The sequence below is a fragment of the Taudactylus pleione genome, unplaced genomic scaffold, assembly GCF_031769625.1.
Source record: "Taudactylus pleione unplaced genomic scaffold, aTauple2 ptg000019l, whole genome shotgun sequence".
NCBI classification, from domain to species: Eukaryota; Metazoa; Chordata; class Amphibia; order Anura; family Myobatrachidae; genus Taudactylus; species Taudactylus pleione.
This window is the reverse complement of record NW_028284421.1, coordinates 21,577,615-21,598,937: the sequence shown is the minus strand read 5'-3', so window position 1 is coordinate 21,598,937 and position 21,323 is coordinate 21,577,615. Positions and strand designations below refer to the sequence as shown.

Sequence of the window (21,323 nt, the reverse complement as noted above, 5' to 3'; positions counted from 1 at the left end):
ACTCCTGTATCCCCTTACATTAGTCCACATGGCACCCGTTGATTGCTCTGCTATCAAGGTAGGCTCTTTAAATGTAAAGGGGCACACCCAAAATGTTCCACTCTACTCAGAAAGCTCAGAACTGAAAAGGTGGATGTTTTGTTTCTGCAAGAAACACATTTCAAGCTTCATGCCCTCCCCTAAATTAAGTAGTTATTATTATCCGCAAGTCTTTTGGAACGATAATGATGTAAACTAGTCCCTAGGTGTGGCTATTTTATTTTCTCGTTGGTTACCAATCTCAGATGTCTCCCACCATATTTTGGAGGAGGGAAGATGGCAGGCTCTCAAATTTAAGTTATTTGCTCAAATGTACACCTTTGTTAATGTATATTTCCCAATCCGTCACAAGTGACAGTTTCTTAGTAGGATCTTACGGCTTTTGGAGCTGCTGAGAGAGGGATATCTTATACTGGGGGGTGATTTTAACTGGTCCCTAGAGCCTGCCCTTAATTGCTCTCCCGTGCCGTCTCACCTCCTTCTATGGGACCACTGTAGAATCCGCCAACTCCGTCACAGACACCAGTTGGTTGATTTATGGAGGACTCAACACCCCACCGTGAAGGATTACATCTATTACTTAGCCCCTCAACCCATATACTCCCGCATCGACTATTTCCATGTTGCCCATAGGTTTTTACAATACTTCCTCCACAGTGTAATTGGTCATATTAATTGGTCTGACCATTCCCCAGTTTGTGCTTCTGTAAGACCCCACCTAGTGCCTCCCCGTCCGTGGACCTGGCATTTTAATGAACTAATACTCAATGATCCTTGTCTTAAAGACGAACTTGGCTATGCCATGTTTGACTACATTTTTCTCAATGATGATCATGATGCGTCCCCGTTTTCAGGCTGAGAGGCACATAAGTGTGTGCTCAGAGGTAAATGTATACAACTAGGTTCAAAGACTAGGAGTAGATGGCACAGAGGATACAACTCCTAGACCATATTAAAGCCCTTGAATTGACCCACAAGTCCATGCTCTCAGCTGATGTTCTGCGGGAGCTCACTCATCTTAGTGAGAGGGTCTGAATGAGCTCCACAGAACACAAGCTGGCATTTTTTGCTGATGACCTTCTGGCTTCCTTTTCCAGCATGGTGACCTCTTTCCCCGCCCTTATGGCCCATGTGGGTGAATTCCAGAGGTTTGCGTATGAGTCTAACTTTAAAATTAATTATGCAAAATCCGTGGCCTTAAATATTTTGCCACCTGGTCCTGTAGTGGAGGGGCATTTCCATTTCATTGGGACTCATCTCAATTTAGGTATATTGGGGTTTTAACCAATGATAATTCCAACCTCTTTCAGCTTAATTTTCCCCCTTATTAGCAAAGTTTAAAACTGACCTCCAGAGATGGTCAGCATTACGACATTCTTGGTTAGGTAGGATCAATACTGTAAAGATAAATGCTTTGACAAAAAATGGGATTTTGGTACCTACCGGTAAATCCTTTTCTCTGATTCCACAGGGGACACTGGAAGTGCTTACACTGGGGTATAGAGGCGTGGATAACTGGAGCTGGATGTGTGAAGCTCCTCCCCTTCTATGCCCCATTTGCACTCAGTTTAGAAAATGAAGACCGAGAGGAGATGGAGAACAAGCGGAGTAAAAAGGAGAGAAGAACAAACAATAACCGAATCAGACAACATAAGGAACAAGCCGAACAGGCAGGCTAAGAGCGCAGAGGTGGGCGTCAAGTGTGCCCTGTGGAATCAGAGAAAAGTATTTACCGGTAGGTACCAAAATCCCATTATCTCTTTCATCCACTAGGGTACACTGGAGGTGCTTACGCTGGGGACATCCCAAAGTTTTCCCCACGGGCGGGAGCGCTCTGCGGCACCTGCAGAACAAGGCGGCCAAAACAGGATGCTGAAGCAGCAAACATATCAAATTTGTAAAACTTGTCAAGCGTGTGAACTGAAGACCAAGTGGCCGCACGGCACAATTGTGATGTGGAGGCTCCTCTACCGGCCGCCCATGATGCACCCACAGAACGCGTGGAATGAGCCGAAATGGACAAAGGAGTCTGACGGTTGGCACTAACATAAGCCTGATGAATAGTCAGCCGGATCCAACGTGCCAAAGTCTGTTTAAACGGTGGCCAACCCCTCCGAACAGCATCATAGAGGACAAAAAGCGACTCAGACTTGCGGAGGGACACTGTCCTGCTAACATAGATGTGGAGAGTTCTAACCACATCCAAGGTAGAAGAACCACCAGAGTCATCCACCAACGACGGTACCACAATAGTCTGATTGATATGGAAAGCCGACACAACCTTGGGGAGGAAGGCGGCTACCGTCCGGCGTTCCACCCTATCAGCATGAAACACAAGGTAAGGTGGCTTATAGGACAGAGCCCCCAATTCCAAAACTCTATGAGCCGAAACGAGAGCCAGGAGGAGAACCGTCTTCCAAGACAGGTACTTAAGATCAACCTCTTCCAAAAGGTTCAAACATGGGAGACTGAAGAAACAGAAGCACTAAGTTTAAGTCCCAGGGAGCTATCTGAGGTACAAAAGGAGACTGCATGCGCAAGACCCCCTGAAGAAACATCTGCACCTTAGGAATGAGGGCCAATTTCCGTTGAAAGAAAATGGAAAGGGCAGAAACCTGCACCTTTAAAGTTCCAAGACGAAGGCCAGAATCCAGACCGGTCTGAAGAAAAAGCAGAAACCGGGACAACCGAAAAGTCCTAGATGGAAGACCCCGACTGGATCACCAGGAGATATAAGAACGCCAGATGCGATGATAATGCGCAGCCGAAACTGGCTTCCTGGGGCGTAGCATGGTGGGAATAACTGCGTTTGGGATGCCTCTGCGTCTTAGGATATCGGTCTCAAGAGCCACCCCGTTAAACGCAGTTACGCTAAGTTGGGGTGTACGAAAGGACCCTGCTGTAGAAGATCCGGGCACAGAGGAAGGGGACATGGATCGTCTGACAATAGGGACCGAAGGTCCGAGAACCAACTTCTCCAAGGCCAGTTCGGAGCTACGAGAATGACAGAGGCTGACTCGTGTTTTATCCTTTTTAGAAGAGGAAGAAGCAGAATCGGAGGAAAAAGGTAAACAAAGTCGTAGATCCACGGACTTGTCAGAGCATCTACTACTTCTGCCTGCAGATTTCGAGTTCTTGACACGTATAGTGGGAGCTGACGGAATGAGGTCCACCTGAGGACATCCCCATCGACGTATCAGCGCGTTGAACACTTCTGGATGAAACTTCCATTCCCCGGGATGAAGATCCTGGTGATTTAGGTAATCTGCTTCCCAGTTGTTCACACCCGGGATGAATACTGCCGACAGGATTACTGACTGGTTCTCGGCCCACCGGAGTATCTGAGTTACTTCTCGCATGGCCATGTGACTCCGAGTCCCTCCTTGGTGCTTGATGTAAGCGACGGCCGTCGCGTTGTTGGACTGAACTCTTACCGGACGAGCCTTTAGAAACTGTTGCTTCTATCAGAGCATTGTAAATCGCTCTGAGCTCTAACACATTTCTAACACATTTATGGGCCACTTCTGTTCTAGAGGGGACCATCGACCCTGAAAATGATAATCGAGGACTACTGCTCCCCATCCTCAACGGCTGGCATCCATTGTTACAATGATCCAGTCCCACACTCCGAATCTTCGGCCCGCTAAAATATTGTTGGATTGTGTCCACCAGAGAAGGGCCACTCTGGTAACCGGGCTCAGACGGATCTGTCGATGTAGAAGCAGAGGAGACCCTGACCCCTGTTCTAGCAGGCCCAGCTGAAACACCCTGGAGTGGAACCGCCCAAACTGTAGTGCCTTGAAAGCTGCTACCATCTTCCCCAAGAGACGCAGACAAAGAAGCAGGGGCACCTTCTTTGGTCTGAGGACCAACTGTACTAACAAACGGAAATCCCGGGCTTTGTCTATTGGAAGAAAAATCCTCTGTGATGCCGTATCCAAGATCACGCCCAGAAACTGAAGTTTCTGGGACGGATTGACATTTGATTTCTTGAAGTTGATTATCCAACAGTGTTGGATTAGAGTGTGATATGTCAGTAAGGCATGATTTGATAGAAGAGATACCAATGGAACCTTGAGTAACAGGTAGTCCAAATAAGGGATTATGGGTCTCATTCAGACCCGCTCAAAGCCAAATGCGCATGCGCACGACGGAGGCTGCTCCGTCGTGCGCATGCGCGAGACCGGGCGAGCGACGGGGAAGCAGTTGCTTGGGGTCTCGCTATAAAGGGGGCATGCTGTCGATGGTGAGTGACAGCACGCCCCCTTTGGTGGGCGTGCCTGCCCAGATGGAGGCGTTCCCATGGGAACGCCTACCGTCTGGGTCCGGCCCCACTGACATCACTAGTGATGTCAGTGGGAGTGATTTTGGCTCTTATAGAGCCAAAATCACTCCAGGGCTTGCGGCAGCAAGACCCTACCGCAGGGTCTCGTCGCAAGCCCGATGGTCGCGATGGTCTTGACCATCGCGACCATCATCATGGACGCTCGCATAAGCTGTGGGTGGTAACCCACAGCTATGCGAGCGTCCAAAAGGCCGCTCCAAATTTAACTAGGACGGCCCTGATTCAGAGCGAACGCTCTGGTCAGAGCGTCCAGCTCTGAATCAGGCCCTATGTTCACTCCTGATGACCGAAGGAGAGCGATCATGACTGATATGAGTTTGGTGAAGATGCGGGGAGCCGAGGATAACCCGAACGGCAATGCCTGAGCCTGATACAGGTTGAGTCTCCCATATTCAAAATGCTTGGGACCAGGGGTATTTTGGATAACGGAATATTCCGTATTTTGGAATAATTGCATACCATAATTAAATATCTTGGGAATAGGACCCAAATATACACACAGAATGCATTTGTGTGTTATACACACCTTATACACATAGCCTGCAAGTAATTTTATACAATATTTCAATAATTTTGTGGCTCAAAGTTTGTGTACAGAAATTAAATTCATTTATGTTTCATATACAACTTATACACACAGCCTGAAGGTAATTGTATGCAATATTTTTAATAATTTGTGCCTTAGAAAAAGTTTGTGTACATTGAACCAGCAAACATCAAAGGTTTCATTATTTGAGTCATGCCCAAAAAATTCTGTATTTCGGAATATTCCGTATTTCGGAATATTTGGATATGGGAGACTCAGCCTGTAATGATTTTTCAATATGGCAAAATGCAGAAAGACCTGGTGTGGTTCCCAAATGGAAACATGCAGATAGGCATCCTTGATATCCAGGGATACATCTTCAGATACAGGTTCAAGGACTTGAGGTTTAAGATGGGCCTGACCGAGCCATACGGTTTTGGTACTACAAACAGGTTTAAGTAAAACCCCATACCTCGTTGATGTTCCAGAACCGGAACTAGCACAGATGATACTACTAGAGACAGGATAGCCTCCTGTAGAACCCTGGTCTTGTCTGCAGGTATTGGCAGACTTGTAGTGAAGAACCGAGGTGGAGGGGGGACTTTGAAGTCTATTCGGTACCCCAGGGAAATTAGTCTGTGGATCCACGGTTCTGTAGAAGTCTGGTTCCAAACTTGTTGAAAGTTTTGCAGGCAGGCTCCCACTGCAGGAGGTCCCAGGTGGGATGGAAGACCGTCATGCCACCAGTTTCTCCGCTGGTTTAGGCTCCGGTCTACTACCACAAAAGGAATGTGGCGCACGAAAGGAATGAAACGAAGGTCCATTGTAAGCTCTTCTGGGAGCTGTAGAAGTTGATGGGAGGAAGGAAGACTTACCCCCCGTGGCCTGGGATATCCATTTGTCTAATTCCGTGCCAAACAGCATATCGCCAGTGAATGGTAAACCCTCCACCGCACACTTGGATTCTGCGTCCACTTGCCAAGCGTGCAACCAGAGGGCTCTGCGGCCCGAAATAGCCGAAGCAGATATGCGAGCACTAATCTGACTGATATCTTTAGAAGAATCTCCCAGGTAAACTGCAGACTCACGGATGTGTTCTGCTAGTAGACGTAACTCTGCTCTGGAACTACCAGAGTCCAAACTGGTAATCAACTGGTCAGCCCAGCAAACCACAGCCTTGTTAACCCAAGCGGTAACAAGGGTGGGTCTAAATTGAGCACCCGCTATAGTATAAATAGATCTTAGCGTTGTCTCCAACTTACGATCCGAAGGATCTTTTAGTACTGTAGCACCCGGTACTGGGAGTGCTGTTTTCTTAGAGAGACAGGAGACGGATGCAGCTACTGGAGGGAGTGTTTCCCACTTCTCCATCATGGATGATGGAAAAGAATAGCTAGATGGAAATCGGCGTGGAATTTGGAACCATTTATCCGGTGTTTTCAGGCCACTGAGAGCTGCTGTTGAAGTTGCTGTGAGAATGGAAAAACAGCTGAGCTCTTTGGTTGTTCATGAAATAATTCACACTCCTGGGATGCAGGGATCACATCCTCAGGTAAATTCAGGGTTTTCCTGACCGCCAAAATTAGAGATTCCACCCCGGGAGAAGTGTACTCTAACTCCTGAGGGAAACCGTCCTGTAACACTTCCTCCAATTCCCCTTCTTAGGTATCCTCTGTAGCGAGGAATTCTTCGTCCGACTCATCTGACTGGAGAACAGTTGTCAGAGTACACTTTCGTGTCGGTCTTTGGTAGGAAGTTGAGGGTGCGTTGCGGGTGTACTGGGGAGTCTAGAGACTTGATTAACCCAGCCACCCAGGGAGCCTGAGACTTACGTGCCTCAGCTAACTCTGACGTTAAATCCGTCATTACTCCTACCATGTCAGCGGCCCATGGAGGAGCAGGTGAAGCAGTAATAGCCATAGGTGGATCTATTGTTATACAAGCATCACATAACGTTAACAAAGTGGCATGTGGCTTGGTTAGTTTGTTGTTACACTTAGAACAGACAAACATCTTTTGAGAAGCTTTTGTTCTGTTTGACATGAATACACACAGTAACCCAGACACAGTAGAAACAGAAGTGAATTGGAAATAAAATAGAAGGCTGGTTTGGGACACAGAGGAAGAGGTACCCCCCACTCTTTTCCCACAGATTAGATTCTCTGCACTCACACCCCAGTGTTACTCACAGCCTCTTGCCAGGGATGTGGTCAGGAGAATCAGCCTTCTGTATGTGCTGCACACTACCTGTAGTGGAGAGATGCAGGCAAACAACAGGTTAAAGACGGCAGCCACGCTGCTCTCACAGCCGCTGCCGCGTTAATTGAAACAGGGAGCTTGCGCTGTTAGGCTCCGCCCCTCTTCCTCAAGCCCAAAGGACTCTAATATGACAGCCACGCTGCAGTAATCACCTCCTCCTTGTGCTAGCTCTGCTGAGGCAGTCTGTCCTGTGTGTGTGTGGCGTTAAGGAGCTGTCAGTTGCTTTTAGTTAAGCATTGCACACTCCTTCCTATTAACCCAGGAGGTTAATAGGGCGCCAGTTACCCGGACCCCACCTTTAGAGAGGTGGCGAAGGGTACTTCAAAAACAATGTAAAAGATGTTTTTAAATAATAAAGAAAAATAAATAGATGTTAAATAAAATAAATAAATTAAGTGTCTTGCTGGAGCACAGCAGGTTGTGACCAGCTCCGTAGGCACATTTTCTAAACTGAGGGCTTATGGGCCATAGAGGGGGAGGAGCTTCACACTTCCAGCTCCAGTTAGCCATGCCTCTATACCCCATCGTAAGCACCTCCAGTGTCCCCTAGTGGATGAAAGATAAATCCTATATTTGTTCCAAACTCTTCCAAGTATAGTCCCACTTTCCTTTTTTTGTGAGTTACAGGGCTTGGTGGAAAAATTTGTCTGGGCTAATGGAAGACCCAGATTGGCACAGAAGTTACTTATTCAAAACCGCGCTAGAGGAGGCCTTCCACCCACTTACTTTTTTTTAGCTATTATCACTTGGCACACTTAGCTAGAATAGTGGAGATGTCTAGGTATCCAGCCACCGAGCAATGGCTTCTTATTGAGGGTCACTAAGTTAAATCCTCTCCTTCGGCTATTCCATGGTTCAAAAAATCCCTCGTTTTCATCATCCTACGTTGGCCATCCACTCAGTTTGGCTACCTACAGGGTATTTTGTGTTTGGTTCAATTTGTAGACTCAACAGGGTTATGGTCCTTTGTGGAACTTCAACATGCCTTTGGCCTTCGGTCTAATTAGTTTTGGTTCTACCTTCAGGTTAGACAGTTTAGCTCGCTGCCTGTCTATACAGTAGGGTGGGATCAGACACCTTTTGAATCACTTTGTCTCTTGCAAACACCGCCTAGTCATATAATATCTAATTTGTATCAAGCTTGGCCATCTCATGAATGCGGTGAGAGCAGCTATCCCCTGCTTTTGGAGGTCCACTGTCCAGCCCCCATTCTCTCAGTAGTTCCAATAGATCCACCTCTACATGACTATGGAAGACCTTATGTCCTCTTCAAACCCGGCATCTTTACTGCCACTTGGCTCACTTGGACAACACAGACGGTGTAAAGGTTAGCATTACTGCATCACAGTATTGAGGCCATGGGTTCAATTCCCACCACAGCCCTAAATGTGTGGAGTTTGCATATTCTCCCTGTGCTTGCCTGGGTTTCCTTCGGGTACTCCAATTTCCTCCCACACTCCAAAAATATACAGGTAGGTTAATTGGCTCCCAACAAATATTAACCCTAGTGTGTATGTGTGTGAGCACGTGGTAGGGAATATAGTAGATTGTAAGCTCCATTGGGGCAGGGACTGATGTGAATGGACAAATATCATCTGTAAAGCGCTGCGGAATATGTGTGCGCTATATAAATAACTGGTAATATATAAATTCAAAGAATCTCCAGAATATGCCGCTCACTTTGCACCTCCTTCCTCTAATTTACCTCAGTAAACATGGTGGCAACTGTACCCCCACCCCACCCCTTACCCTGTCTCCCCATTCCCCCTTCCTTTTCCAGCTTTCTTTATATTCTATTTCTGTGGTCATCTTATTCTTTTTGTTATGTTCATTTATAAGCCTGTAAATTTCACATCTACTGTACAACTGTTCTAGGCTAAGTAACTGTTATACATTATCAGTCGTAATTGTCTGAATCACTTATGTTTTGATGTTCTAGTTGCTCATTTGTATGATTTGAAATTGTCTACTACTATATTTACTGCTGATATCGTCATTCTCTTTTTTAATAAAAAAAAAAAACAGATAGCACAAGAAAAGATATATGGAAATACATATTAGTGGTGAAGTACATGATGGTTTAATATTATCATGTCATTTGATAGATCAGTAGGCTCATCATGTGACTGGCTTACTTCATAAACAGCCTTTGTGATGTCACTGTTAGTATAGAACTGTCAGTTAGCAGCTGCATCTACTGATATGACATATCACATTGTAAGGTAAGTTTATTTTGTCTTAAAAAGTATATGAAAATAAAATTTGATGGATAAAGCAGAGAGGATTTATAGATACTGTACTGTAGATAGATACAGATGTGTCCTTGATCCTTTAGCCTCAATACGCCATGCAGCACTATATGTCTGGCATGAGTTAGCCGCAAGGACCCGTACAACTCTGCTAGCATTGTGTGTCTTTTGCAACTAGGACAAACCAGGAGACTGTGCTGATTAATTTGATATGTGACAATTGTATATCTGTGTGCCACTGAGTCTGTAAACTGAACTTGGCGTAGAAAAAAGCTGTGGCCGCTGCATTGTAGCACTTTGCATGCTGATTCAGAGACTCAGGTGCACACAGATATACAAGTGTCACAAATTATTCAGCATAGTCTCCTGGTGCGCGCTAGTCGCATTGCAACTTAAGACGCAATTTCGGCAAAAAAAGATGCGAAAAAGACGCCCAGCGGTAGCAGTCTCATGGGATCAGGCGCGCAGAGAGGGGCTGTTTAGTGCGACTAGTGAGCAAAGACTAGTAAGGACATATCTGTAGATAGATAGATGTGGTTAACAGAGCCGTAAGTACAGTTTTTGGTGCCCAGGGACAGAAACAGCATTGGCGCACCCCATACCACTTATCTAGGTGGCACTTCCAAATACAGTGTATATCCAATGGTTGCAGTGATGATACCCAATAATTATGAAGTATAACTCACCAGCTCTATATGTAGCAGAGTGCTAGTGAGCCTTTACCTGCAGCAGGATTTGGCCATCAGAACAGCCATGCACAAGCCTGGAGCCGGCAATGTAGATCACAGGCTGATTGTGTATAAAGAGTGCTACTTGTAATGTATATGCAACAAATATTAGCGGTGGGGAGATCAGTGTATGTACCTGCGCCAGCAGCTAAACTCACCGGCAAAGGTACTTGAGGTGTCCAGGTAACACCTGGGTCGGTAATCGGTGGCTATGTTAAGGGCTGCTATCAGTAATTGTGAGGCAGATAGCCCCATGCGTAAGGTGTCTGACTGCCATGTAGGAGGTGATAGGTTTGAGTCCTGGGCATGACAGTATTATGAAATGTGTGTGTTACATGAAAGAGAATGTGACTGAAGGTGCTTGGGGAGGTGGCCAGATAGAGAGGGTAGACGGCCTCTGCCAGGAAGGGAGATAGGGTCAGCCAGGAGATGACGGGGATAAAAGAAAAAGAAGCTACAAGTAAGAATAATTATAAAAAGAATATTGACAGGCTCGGGCAGCGCCCCCTGCCCTGCAGTGACCTGTGCCGTGTCACATGTCGCACCACCTTAGTTACGGCCCTGCTGATTAATGCCGGTATGTTGAGATGTATTATTTCAGTTTTCAAAGAATAATTTTAGGTGAATAAAAATGGATATATAGAGATACATATCAGTGGTGAAGTGCATGCTGGATTAGTTTTATCATGACAGTTGGGAGCTCAGTAGGCTAGTCATGTGACCGGCTTACTTCATAAACAGCCTTTGTGATGTCACTGCTAGTATAGAACTGTCAGTTAGCAGCTGCATCTGCTGATGTGACAAGTGTGTAAGTTTATTTTACCTTAAAATTATATTAAAATAAAATGTAATGGCTAAAGTAAAGAAGATAGATAGATAGATAGATAGATAGATAGATAGATAGATAGATAGATAGATAAATATTCACTAGCAAATAAAATGAACGAATGAACGATAACAATATCGTTCAATCCTGCTGGTCGTTGACAACATCTATCATCGCCCGTACTTGCAGGGTAACTGACGATATTGTCAGGTTCTGCAAGTATGGAGATATGGGTGAGTGACGTCACTGAACGATATTGTGATTGTTATCGTTCAGGGTGGGTGCTCACTGTCGTTAATGACCACCACTGCCTGGGACACACTACACAATATCACTCATGGAGCGAATCGTGTAGTGGATATGCGCCTTAAGTTATCAGCTGTGTCAGAATCCATGACTTTTCATAGTGTAAACTAAGTTACTTTTCACCTAAATGTTATTCAAACATTAATTTCAGGTGAATAAAAATAGATGAGATACATATCAGTGGTGAACAGAGGTGTATTGTGGAGCCATGGCGCCTGGAGCAAGCACTTGATCCGGCATCTCCCGCCCCTTCCCTCCTAAAGTGTGTGACCATTAACAGTAGAGCTTGGAAAATGCACAGGCAGGATACAATTTACTAAACTATAGTGCATGGTCTGGTTGTCAAACATCAAAACCTTCACTGACTGGGCACCCCCCCACCAATATCCCTCATTTGGCAGACTGACTTCCCACTCCTACTGGGCACACTTAACACTACCTCCTACTATTGGACATACTCACCCTTCACTGAACATTCCATCCCCCATGTATGTGCTGCATTCTTGTGGTGTACCTACTGGACAGGCACTGCTCCTTTACTGGGCACTCACCCCAGTGCACCCCCAGCCTTCCGCCAGCCACAGAGAGCTTCCTCTCCAGTCACCAGTCCAGCCACTGCCTGAGATTTGCACTGCTGTGATCCCGGCGTCAGAGACTTGGCAAGGGGAAGTAGCACGGAGCAGAAGGGAGAAGGGATGGCAGCAGGACGGAGCATAAGGGAGGAGGTGCAAAGGCGGGATGGAGCAGAAGGAAGGAGGGATAGAACCAGGCAGGGTAAACTGTCCACAGAGCTCAGTAGTGGCTGACGGGAAAAAAAATAAATGCGACCCGGATGGCGACTCTGGCCAGAGCAGGCGCCTGGAGCATGAGCTCCATTGGCTACGCCCTCGCTATATGCGCCTGGTGGTGAAGTGCATGCTGGTTTAGTTTTATCATGCCAGTTGGGAGCTCAGTAGGCTAGTCATGTGACCGGATTACTTCATAAACTGCCTTTGTGATGTCACTGTTAGTATAGAACTGTCAGTTAGCAGCTGCATCTGCTGATATGACATCTCATATTGTAAGGTAAGTTTATTTCATCTTAGAAAGATATGAAAATAAAACTTAATGGATAGATAGATAGATAGATAGATATATAGATAGATAGATAAATATTATCTAGATAGATAAATGTGGTTAGTACAGGTAGGTTGAAATTCATCACCTCAGTTTTTTTGATCATATAACTGGCTAACATCATAAACAGACTTTGTCATGTCACTCAGCTTTGCTATAAAAAATCATTACATTACATTTAACTGTTATTTTTCAGCTGTATTTGAATCTATGACTTTTCACAGTGTAAACCAAGTTCATGTTCTCATAAATGTTATTTGTATTATTCAAAGAATAATTTAGTGAAAAAAATAAATAAATAAAAATATAGCTATTTTTGTAGATAAATAAGTTCAGGAACCATTGGGGAGGGCAGAGGTGGGAGGAGCTGTGGAAATATTGTTGGAGCTACTGCGGGGGGTGGGGTATCAATTGGGGCAACAAATAAAAAAATTATTGTCAAAGTTTGGGCTGTGGGGGTGGGTTTTAGAACATGTCAATTTATCATATAATATGTGAAACTATACAAATACAGAAATATAGGAGAGAAAACTGCTGTAAATTCACACACACAACAACAGAAAAATAGAATCCACACCCCAAATAAGAGTATATAGGGAAAGCCACATATTCTACATATATAAGAAAAGCAGGATCCAAATTAAAATAAAAAAAAAAAACAGATCCTGCTAAAATACATTGAAAAGGCAGATCCACATAGATACATTCCAAAAGCCAGATCCACATAAATACATTCAAAAAGTCAGATCCACATAAAATACTTTGTAAGGATAAAAAAAAAAAAAAAAATAAATCACCCAGCATGTAGGTAAGCTTCTAATTCTTACAAATAAGAGATGTCACCAAAAATGCCTTTGGTCATGGTAACCAATGAAAATTACTATTGCACTGAAATAATTAGAAATTGACACAATAGGTTGTCATGAGGCATGGTGATGTCCTTAAGCAAACATAGCTGGTATCACCAAGCATACAAACCCGTACAAAGGACTCATAGACAGTGTATGGGACAAAATTATATGGAAAAGTGCACAACAGGATTAGAGGAATTCTATAAGCTGAGCCCAGGCTCCCACAAGACAGGTGCTAGTACTGCAAGCACTGAGACAATGACAATGCTACCTGTAATATACATGACTCTTCACATGCATGTCGGCGTTAATTACGCCGGTATGCATGATCAAAATCACAAACGACATCTCTCTCGGTAAGAGCTGTCCTTTGCGAATGAGGGACTTCCGAGTCTATGACCCAGAAGTCCCTCTGGTATCAATCTGCACCGCGGGGGGTGCTGGGAGGCATTAGATTGGATCCCTCTGACCGCACTCTCCGAATAGAGGGCCTGATTCAGAGCCGCTCGTAAGCAGCAGCTCGTTCGCTCCGAGCAATGTTCGCACATCTTCGCATGCATATGGATCGTAATGCGCATGCGCCAACCAGTCATTGCGATCGGAAATCGAGCGCTCGCCAAATAGCGAGTGCCTGCTAATTTGAGTGACAGGATTAGGCGTTTGTGGGTGGTAACAGGGGAAGGTGCTTGGAAACGGGGAGTGGAGATCCGAACGCAGGCGTGCCAAACGGTCAAAACAGGCATTTTAAGGGTTTGCATAATTAACAAAGCAGCGTCATCGGCCACGTCACTTGGTTGTCTCTTAGCCTGAACTGCTCGCATGATTGCGGTAGGAAAATCCAACCACAAGCACTGCGAGCAGTTCAGATGCCTTTCGATGTACTCGATTAATCAAATAAATAGCGGAGATGACGTAGGATGCGAGCGGCCAGGGGGCGTCTTTACAAAATAGCGAGCGCATGTTTCGTTCGCTCGCTCGCTCAGACATAGAGGCGTCAACAGACCGCAAAGAGCGAGCGTTCAATTTAAATAGCCGGCCCCTTTTTCTGAACGAGCCCAGAAGCCCATAGGTTTCTATAGTGTAACGCCATCAGAAGATTGCATTACCCACTGCATCCAAGCCCCGAAGTACATCATATTCTGGGGCTTGGTGCATATGAGATATGCGATCAAACCCACATTTTCGGGGATTTGGCAGCATTTCTCACATTGCTGCATCCCACCCATAGTGCTTAAACTACTGATGATTGTCACTGGGAGACAAGTGTATACTACTACATATCATTTACCAGAGCGCACAGTGCCCTATACAGAAGCCCGAATGTGACCTCCTAGTAATATGGGTGCTGGCTGTCATCAGAGTGCATGTATGATCGCTATAATATACACAAGGATGGGCACAAGGACAGCCCCCCAATACCAGCAATGGAGTAATCGGTGGAAGGTGAGTAGTATGCCTGCTCCAGCCTGCCAGGTGAGACTGTGGGCCTGATTCAGCAAGGATTCAGGATTCAGCAAGGATCGCAGTTGTTAATAAGCATGCAATCGGCCGATTGTTGCATTCTGCGCATGTATACGCATCGCAGAGCAAATGCGTGAGCCGTCCACTGCGATTGGGACTGTGATCGCAGAGGCTACGCAGACCCATCGCAGAGTGATTGACAAGAAGTGCCATTTGTGGGTGGTGGTCGGGGAAACGCAGGCGTTACTGACAGAGACCCGCCCACCTTGCACTCTGCCGCGACCCATCCATACACCTGCGGTGCCAGCCATGCCGAGGCACACTGCCACACCTGCTGTGGTCACCCTGTGTCAATGTGCCTGACACCGAGCCTGATTCAGAGATGGACGGAATTGCACAGCTGCACACAAGCGGCTATGCAATTCCGTCCATTTAAAATGCAAATGCAGAAGGATGCGTCCCACACCTCCTTGCGGCATTTGCGTGATCCCAGCGCTGCGACCCAGGTCACAGCCTGGGATCACCATCGGTCTCATTAAAACAATCGCGTCCATCGGTCGCGATTGTTGTCGATGTTCCATTGACCAGGCTGCGGGAGCTAAAGCTTCCCGCAGCCTAGCCGGGTCCTGGCAGCTTGCGAGGCCAGAAAGTCTGTGTGCACCCACGCAGACCCTGGCCTCATCCCTCCCGGAAAACGAGGGCGGCCGTTTTCGGGGACGCCCCCGCTCTGCCTCCTAAACACCGCAACCTGTCAATCAGGCTGTGGCTGGGACACACTGCGAGAGGGCTCGCAGTCGGAGGGCTGCACAAGCGCAGTACATCGGAGATGTGCGCTAACCATCGGGTTAGCGTACATCTCTGAATCAGGCCCACTATCCCACACCACAATGTCACTGTCCCACCATCCTGGGGATAGGGGTAGGGCGCAACGCACCACTGTGCAGGCGCCACCCCAACTCCCAATCAGTGCCGTTTGGGTCATTTCATGCTACACTACCGCCTGGAAGCTGCAGTGTAAGCTTGCTTCAGGCCAGGGTGTGATCCTCCCAAATCCCCGCGCCCGCCCACCTGGCAGTCGCATGGCAGCTAAATTTTGTTGGGGGCTCGGCTGACAGGAAGCTCCGGAACGCCATTCCTGACTACGTTATTTTTCAAAAGACCTTCAGGAATTTATGTATGTATATATATATATATATATATATATATATACAGTCGGGTCCATAAATATTGGGACATTGACAGAATTTTCAGATTTTGGCCTCTATTCACCACCACAATGGTTTTGAAATGAAACAAACAAGATGTGCTTTAACTGCAGACTTTCAGATTTAATTTGAGGGTAATTACATCCAAATCGGGTGAACGGTGTAGGAATTACAACAGTTTCTATATATGCCTCCCACTTTTTAAGGGACCAAAAGTAATGGGACTATCAACTCAAAAGCTATTTCATGGACAGGTGTGAGCTATTCCCTCGTTATTTCATTATCAATTAAGCAGGTAAAAGGTCTGGAGTTGATTCTAGGTGTGACATTTGCATTTGGAATCAGTTGCTATCAACTCTCAATATGAGATCCAAAGAGCTGTCACTATCAGTGAAGCAAGCCATCATTAGGCTGAAAAATCAAACAAACCCATCAGAGAGATAGCAAAAACATTAGGTGTGGCCAAATCAACTGTTTGGAACATTCTTAAAAAGAAATAACGCACCGGAGAGCTCAGCAACACCAAAAGACCCGGAAGACCACGGAAAACAACTGTGGTGGATGACAAAAGAATTATTTCCCTGGTGAATAAAAAACCCCTTCACAACAGTTGGCCAAATCAAGAACACTCTCCAGGAGGTAGATGTATATGTGTCAAAGTCAACAATCAAGAGAAGACTTCACAAGAGTGAATATAGAGGGTTCACCACAAAATGCAAACCATTGGTGAGCCACAAAAACAGGAAGACCAGATTAGAGTTTGCCAAACAACATCTAAAAAAGCCATTACAGTTCTGGAACAACATCCTATGGACAGATGAGACAAAGATCAACTTGTACCAGAGTGATGGGAAGAGAAGAGAAGGAAAGGAACTGCTCGTGATCCAAAACATACCACCTCATCAGTGAAGCATGGTGGTGGTAATGTCATGGCGTGGGCATGTATGGCTGCCAATGGAACTGGTTCCCTTGTATTTATTGATGATGTGACTGCTGACAAAAGCAGCAGAATGAATTCTGAAGTGTTTCGGGTAATATTATATGCTCATATTCAGTCAAATACTTCAGAACTCATTGGACGGCGTTTCACAGTGCAGATGGACAATGACCCGAAGCATACTGCATAAGCAACCAAAGAGTTTTTTAAGGCTAAAAAGTGGAATGTTATGCAATGGCCAAGTCAATCCCCTGACCTGAATCCGATTGAGCATGCATTTCACTTGATGAAGACAAAACTGAAGGGAAAATGCCCCAAGAACAAGCAGAAACTGAAGACATTTGCAGAGGCCTGGCAGAGCATCACCAGGGATGAAACCCAGCGTCTGGTGATGTCTATGCGTTCCAGACTTCAGGCTGTAATTGCCTGCAAAGGATTTGCAACAAAGTATTAAAAAGTGAAAGTTAGATTTCGGATTGTTTAGTTTGTCCCATTACTTTTGACCCCTTAAAAAGTGGGAGGCACATATAGAAACCGTTGTAATTTCTACACCGTTCACCTGATTTGTATGTAATTACCCTCAAATTAAATCTGAAAGTCTGCAGTTAAATCACATCTTGTTTGTTTCATTTCAAAGTCATTGTGGTGGTGAATAGAGGCCAAAATATGAAAATTCTGTCAATGTCCCAATATTTATGGACCTGACTATATATATATTCCACATCCTAGCACCCTCAAGCTATTATTGTGTATATATATATATATATATATATATATATACACAATAATAGCTTGAGGGTGCTAGGATGTGGAATATAATTGTACTAATGTAGATAAGTTAATCAACTTGTACATAAATACATTGGCATAAACAAAAGGGGTAAAATCTTATAAACTCCTTCAGGCTAGCAAGCACCTCTCAGCTCAATGGCTAAAAGGTGCTTGCTAGCCTGAAGGAGTTTATAAGTTTCATGGTGATTAGCTCTTCTGTACAACGTTTGGTGAATCATCTTTATCCAATTGTCCAAAAAATCTTTTTCTGATATTTGATTTTACCCCTGAAGAAGTCCTATGCATTGGACGAAACGCATATGGTAGTGGTGTCCCTTCTGTCATCTGTGAGGTCCCCTACCAGTAAGCTCACATCCGTATGGGTGTTCGTGGATCTAAACATGGGTATATTTCCAGGATTCCTTAAAACAGTATTTTGATACTTACCGATAAATCCCTTTCTCGGATTCCACAAGGGACACTGGAGGCTTCAAAACAGTGGGGTATAGACAGTGCTAAGTGGAGCTGGCACTTTAAATCTTTTGAAGTGTGACTAGCTCCTCCCCCCTCTATACCCCCCTACAAGCCCCAGTCGTAGGAAACTGTGGCCGAGGGAAGCTGAGAAAAGACAGACAGGAGAGGAGGAGGCAAAAGTACACAAAACATTTGAAAAGGTTGAAAAAACAGAAATACAACAAGTGACAACAAACAGGTCTCTGACAGTCATAGCATAAAATGATCACAAGTGTGGCAGGAAGGAACAGAGGGCCTGATTTAGAGCCGGATGCTATTTGCGCTCGCTCGTTCAGAAAAAGGGGCCGGCTATTTAAATTGAGCGCTCGCTCTTTGCGGTCTGTTGACGCTTCAATGTCTGAGCGAGCGAACGAAACATGCGCTCGCTATTTTGTAAAGACGCCCCCTGGCCGCTCGCATCCATCATCTCCACTATTTATTTGATTAATCGAGTACATCGAAAGGCGTCTGAACTGCTCGCAGTGCTTGTGGTTGGATTTTCCTACCGCAATCATGCGAACAGTTCAGACTAAGAGACAACCAAGTGACGTGGCCGATGACGCTGCTTTGTTAATTATGCACACCCTTAAAACGCCCATTTTGACCGTTTGGCACGCCTGCGTTCGGATCACCACTCCCCATTTTCAAGCACCTTCCCCTGTTACCACCCACAAACGCCTCATCCTGTCACTCAAATTAGCAGGCACTCGCTATTTTGCGAGCACTCGATTTCCGACCGCAAAGACTGGTTGGCGCATGCGCATTACGACCCATATGCATGCGCAGATGTGCGAACGAGCGGCTCTGAATCAGGCCCAGAGCAGGGTATGCGTCCAGTGTCCCCTGTGGAATCGGAGAAACAGTGTATTTTGATCAAAATGTAACTTTTCTGCATATCAAGTGTCCTGTGGTGGTATTTTCACCTGTTTGATTCATACTGAAATATATATACTAGCCGGCTTCTATAGCAATTTATTTTAGATTACCTTTATGCGAGTATGCACTTTGAATATAGCATGTTTCAAACTAAGGGGGTCATTCAGACCCGCTCGTGAGCGGCAGTACGCTCGCAAGCGGGTCGATGTTCTCCCACTGCGCTTGCGCACGACGGAGGGAGCTCCGTCGTGCGCATGCACGAGACCTGGTCACCCACAGCTATTCGAGCGTCCAGGAGGCCGCTCCATTTTCATGGAGGGAGGGCCCTGATTCAGAGCGAGCGCTCTGGTCAGAGCGTTCAGCTCTGAATCAGGCCCTAAGTTTGCTCTGAGAGTTTATATGATTAAGCAGAGTACACACTGGAGCGATAAGCAATTAGCACGATGTTCAGGGCGTTTTGCCTTCACCCTAGACATCGCATGATTGCCAGTACACAGTACCCAATTAAATGAATGACGGAATGATCACTCGTTCCGTCCTGTATTAATATGTATGGGGCAGCATGGGATATTGTGTGATTGGACGAGCAGCACGGTCAACTACACTATATCGCAAGCGACCGCGGGAGCGCACAAATTGGGCACACACTGAACGATATGCCCGATTTGTTATTTCGATTTGGCCTAATCAGGCCGATATCGCTCCAGTGTGTACACAGCATTAGTGTCAGCTGTACTATGCAGCTAAATAGAACCATGTAGGCATGATAAGGCCAGTATTATTAGTCATTGATTCTCCTCTGATTAAGTTATTTTTATTTAGAACAGTTGTCACAGTAGTGCTGCAATATCTTAGCAATCATTTAAAGTTTGCGCCTTTTAAAGTAGTTAATCGGACAATTTGGCTCTCATAGACATTGCCCATAGGTTCAGAAGAGTTTCCAGCTTTTAGCGTTGTTTGAGAGTGATTTGCACATGTGCAACCAACTAACTTGTCCCCATAGGGCTGCATACCAACATCAGTGAGTCCGCGGAGAACTCAGGCCGCGAGTGGGTGAGAGCAGGTGCTGTTATCAGCGTTTCCAAACCGTTGCAATGGAAATATTCCACCCTCATGGCTATTTGAATTGGCCCCATATTAATAAAATAATACTATATCAAAAGGACAAATGAATAAATGACACACTGTTCGTCATATACATTGGGAACACAAGTAGTGAAATCCCTTAGGTCCTCTAAAACTGTACATATCCACACACCATTGCATACTGGTAAAACAAAGCTACTTGTGCCTCCTATATCATGTCTCCCCTGCCTATGACTATGGGGCCGAGTCCCTTAGTATACACGATGGCCCGATTCATTCAGATTTGTCCCACATATGTATGGAAGTCCTCCTCCTTGTAGACCATGGGCCTCGTCTTTCCTAACGGAGATGCCATGTGTAAGTCACCAATGGCGATCAGTGACCTCTCTGTGTGACACCTTTGTCCCAAGGGGGACGGGATGACCGGATGTACCATGCATCAGACATGAAGCTCCCACCCTGCTTTCTGTCCCTGCTGCTGCGCTGCGAGGAGATAGAGCCTTCCCCTTCTCCAGCAGCAGCAGCATCATTGCCCCGGCCATCATCAGCACAGGCCACCATTGTACGTGTGATAGTACAGCCACCTTATCCGTGTACCTGCTGTATGTGCAGGATGCTGCTATACTACTGTACATATAGTATACACAGTTCACGGATGTATAACCAATATGCGTGTGTATCCCCACTTCTCCCACTACAATGTATACAGCTATATCATTATACAGCTTCCATAGGGTACCTCTTGTAGTCGCTGCTAAATATTCCCCCGCTTGCCGGGTCTTGTCCATATTCGGGCTCCCCCAGACTGCCCCCCTTTTCATCGCTGTACCCCGGGCTGGCAGACATGGCTCAGCACTGTGTGTGCGGACAGCGCCTATCTCTAAATACAGCCGCTACTGACGTCACCAGAGGAGGTGATCTGCTGAAATCTTCCCTTCGCCTTAACCCCTTTACTGCCACTAGTCTGCGTACCTTACAATTGTGACTGGATATTTCAATCCCGGCCCCTATTTCATGTACAATACTCTAACTAAACAGCTCCTAACAGTTATTGTGGATAGGCAATACATAAAATATTACAAAAACACATGTTACTTTGGGTCGGTCGTATTTAGGGCTAATTTATAGAGACGAGAATCCAGGGAGAGTCAGGCCCAAAAGTAATTCTGGATACTGACACCAGGTTTAAAAAGGGACATAATGGCCAATTGTAACTACCTGTAGCAGAT

General features: G+C 45.7%; 1 protein-coding gene across 4 annotated transcripts in view; it reads right to left on the bottom strand.

Moving 5' to 3' along the window:
• Positions 1-20,972, bottom strand: part of AP3B2 (adaptor related protein complex 3 subunit beta 2) — a 107,314-nt gene extending 86,342 nt beyond the window's left edge. For all 4 annotated transcript variants that reach the window (XM_088445979.1, XM_088445960.1, XM_088445969.1 and 1 more), the window contains exon 1: positions 20,834-20,972. In XM_088445979.1, coding sequence (XP_088302105.1) covers positions 20,834-20,940 — 107 coding nt within the window. In that variant the 5' untranslated portion in view covers positions 20,941-20,972. The remainder of the gene's footprint in view (positions 1-20,833) is intronic.
• Positions 20,973-21,323: the final 351 nt, after the last annotated feature.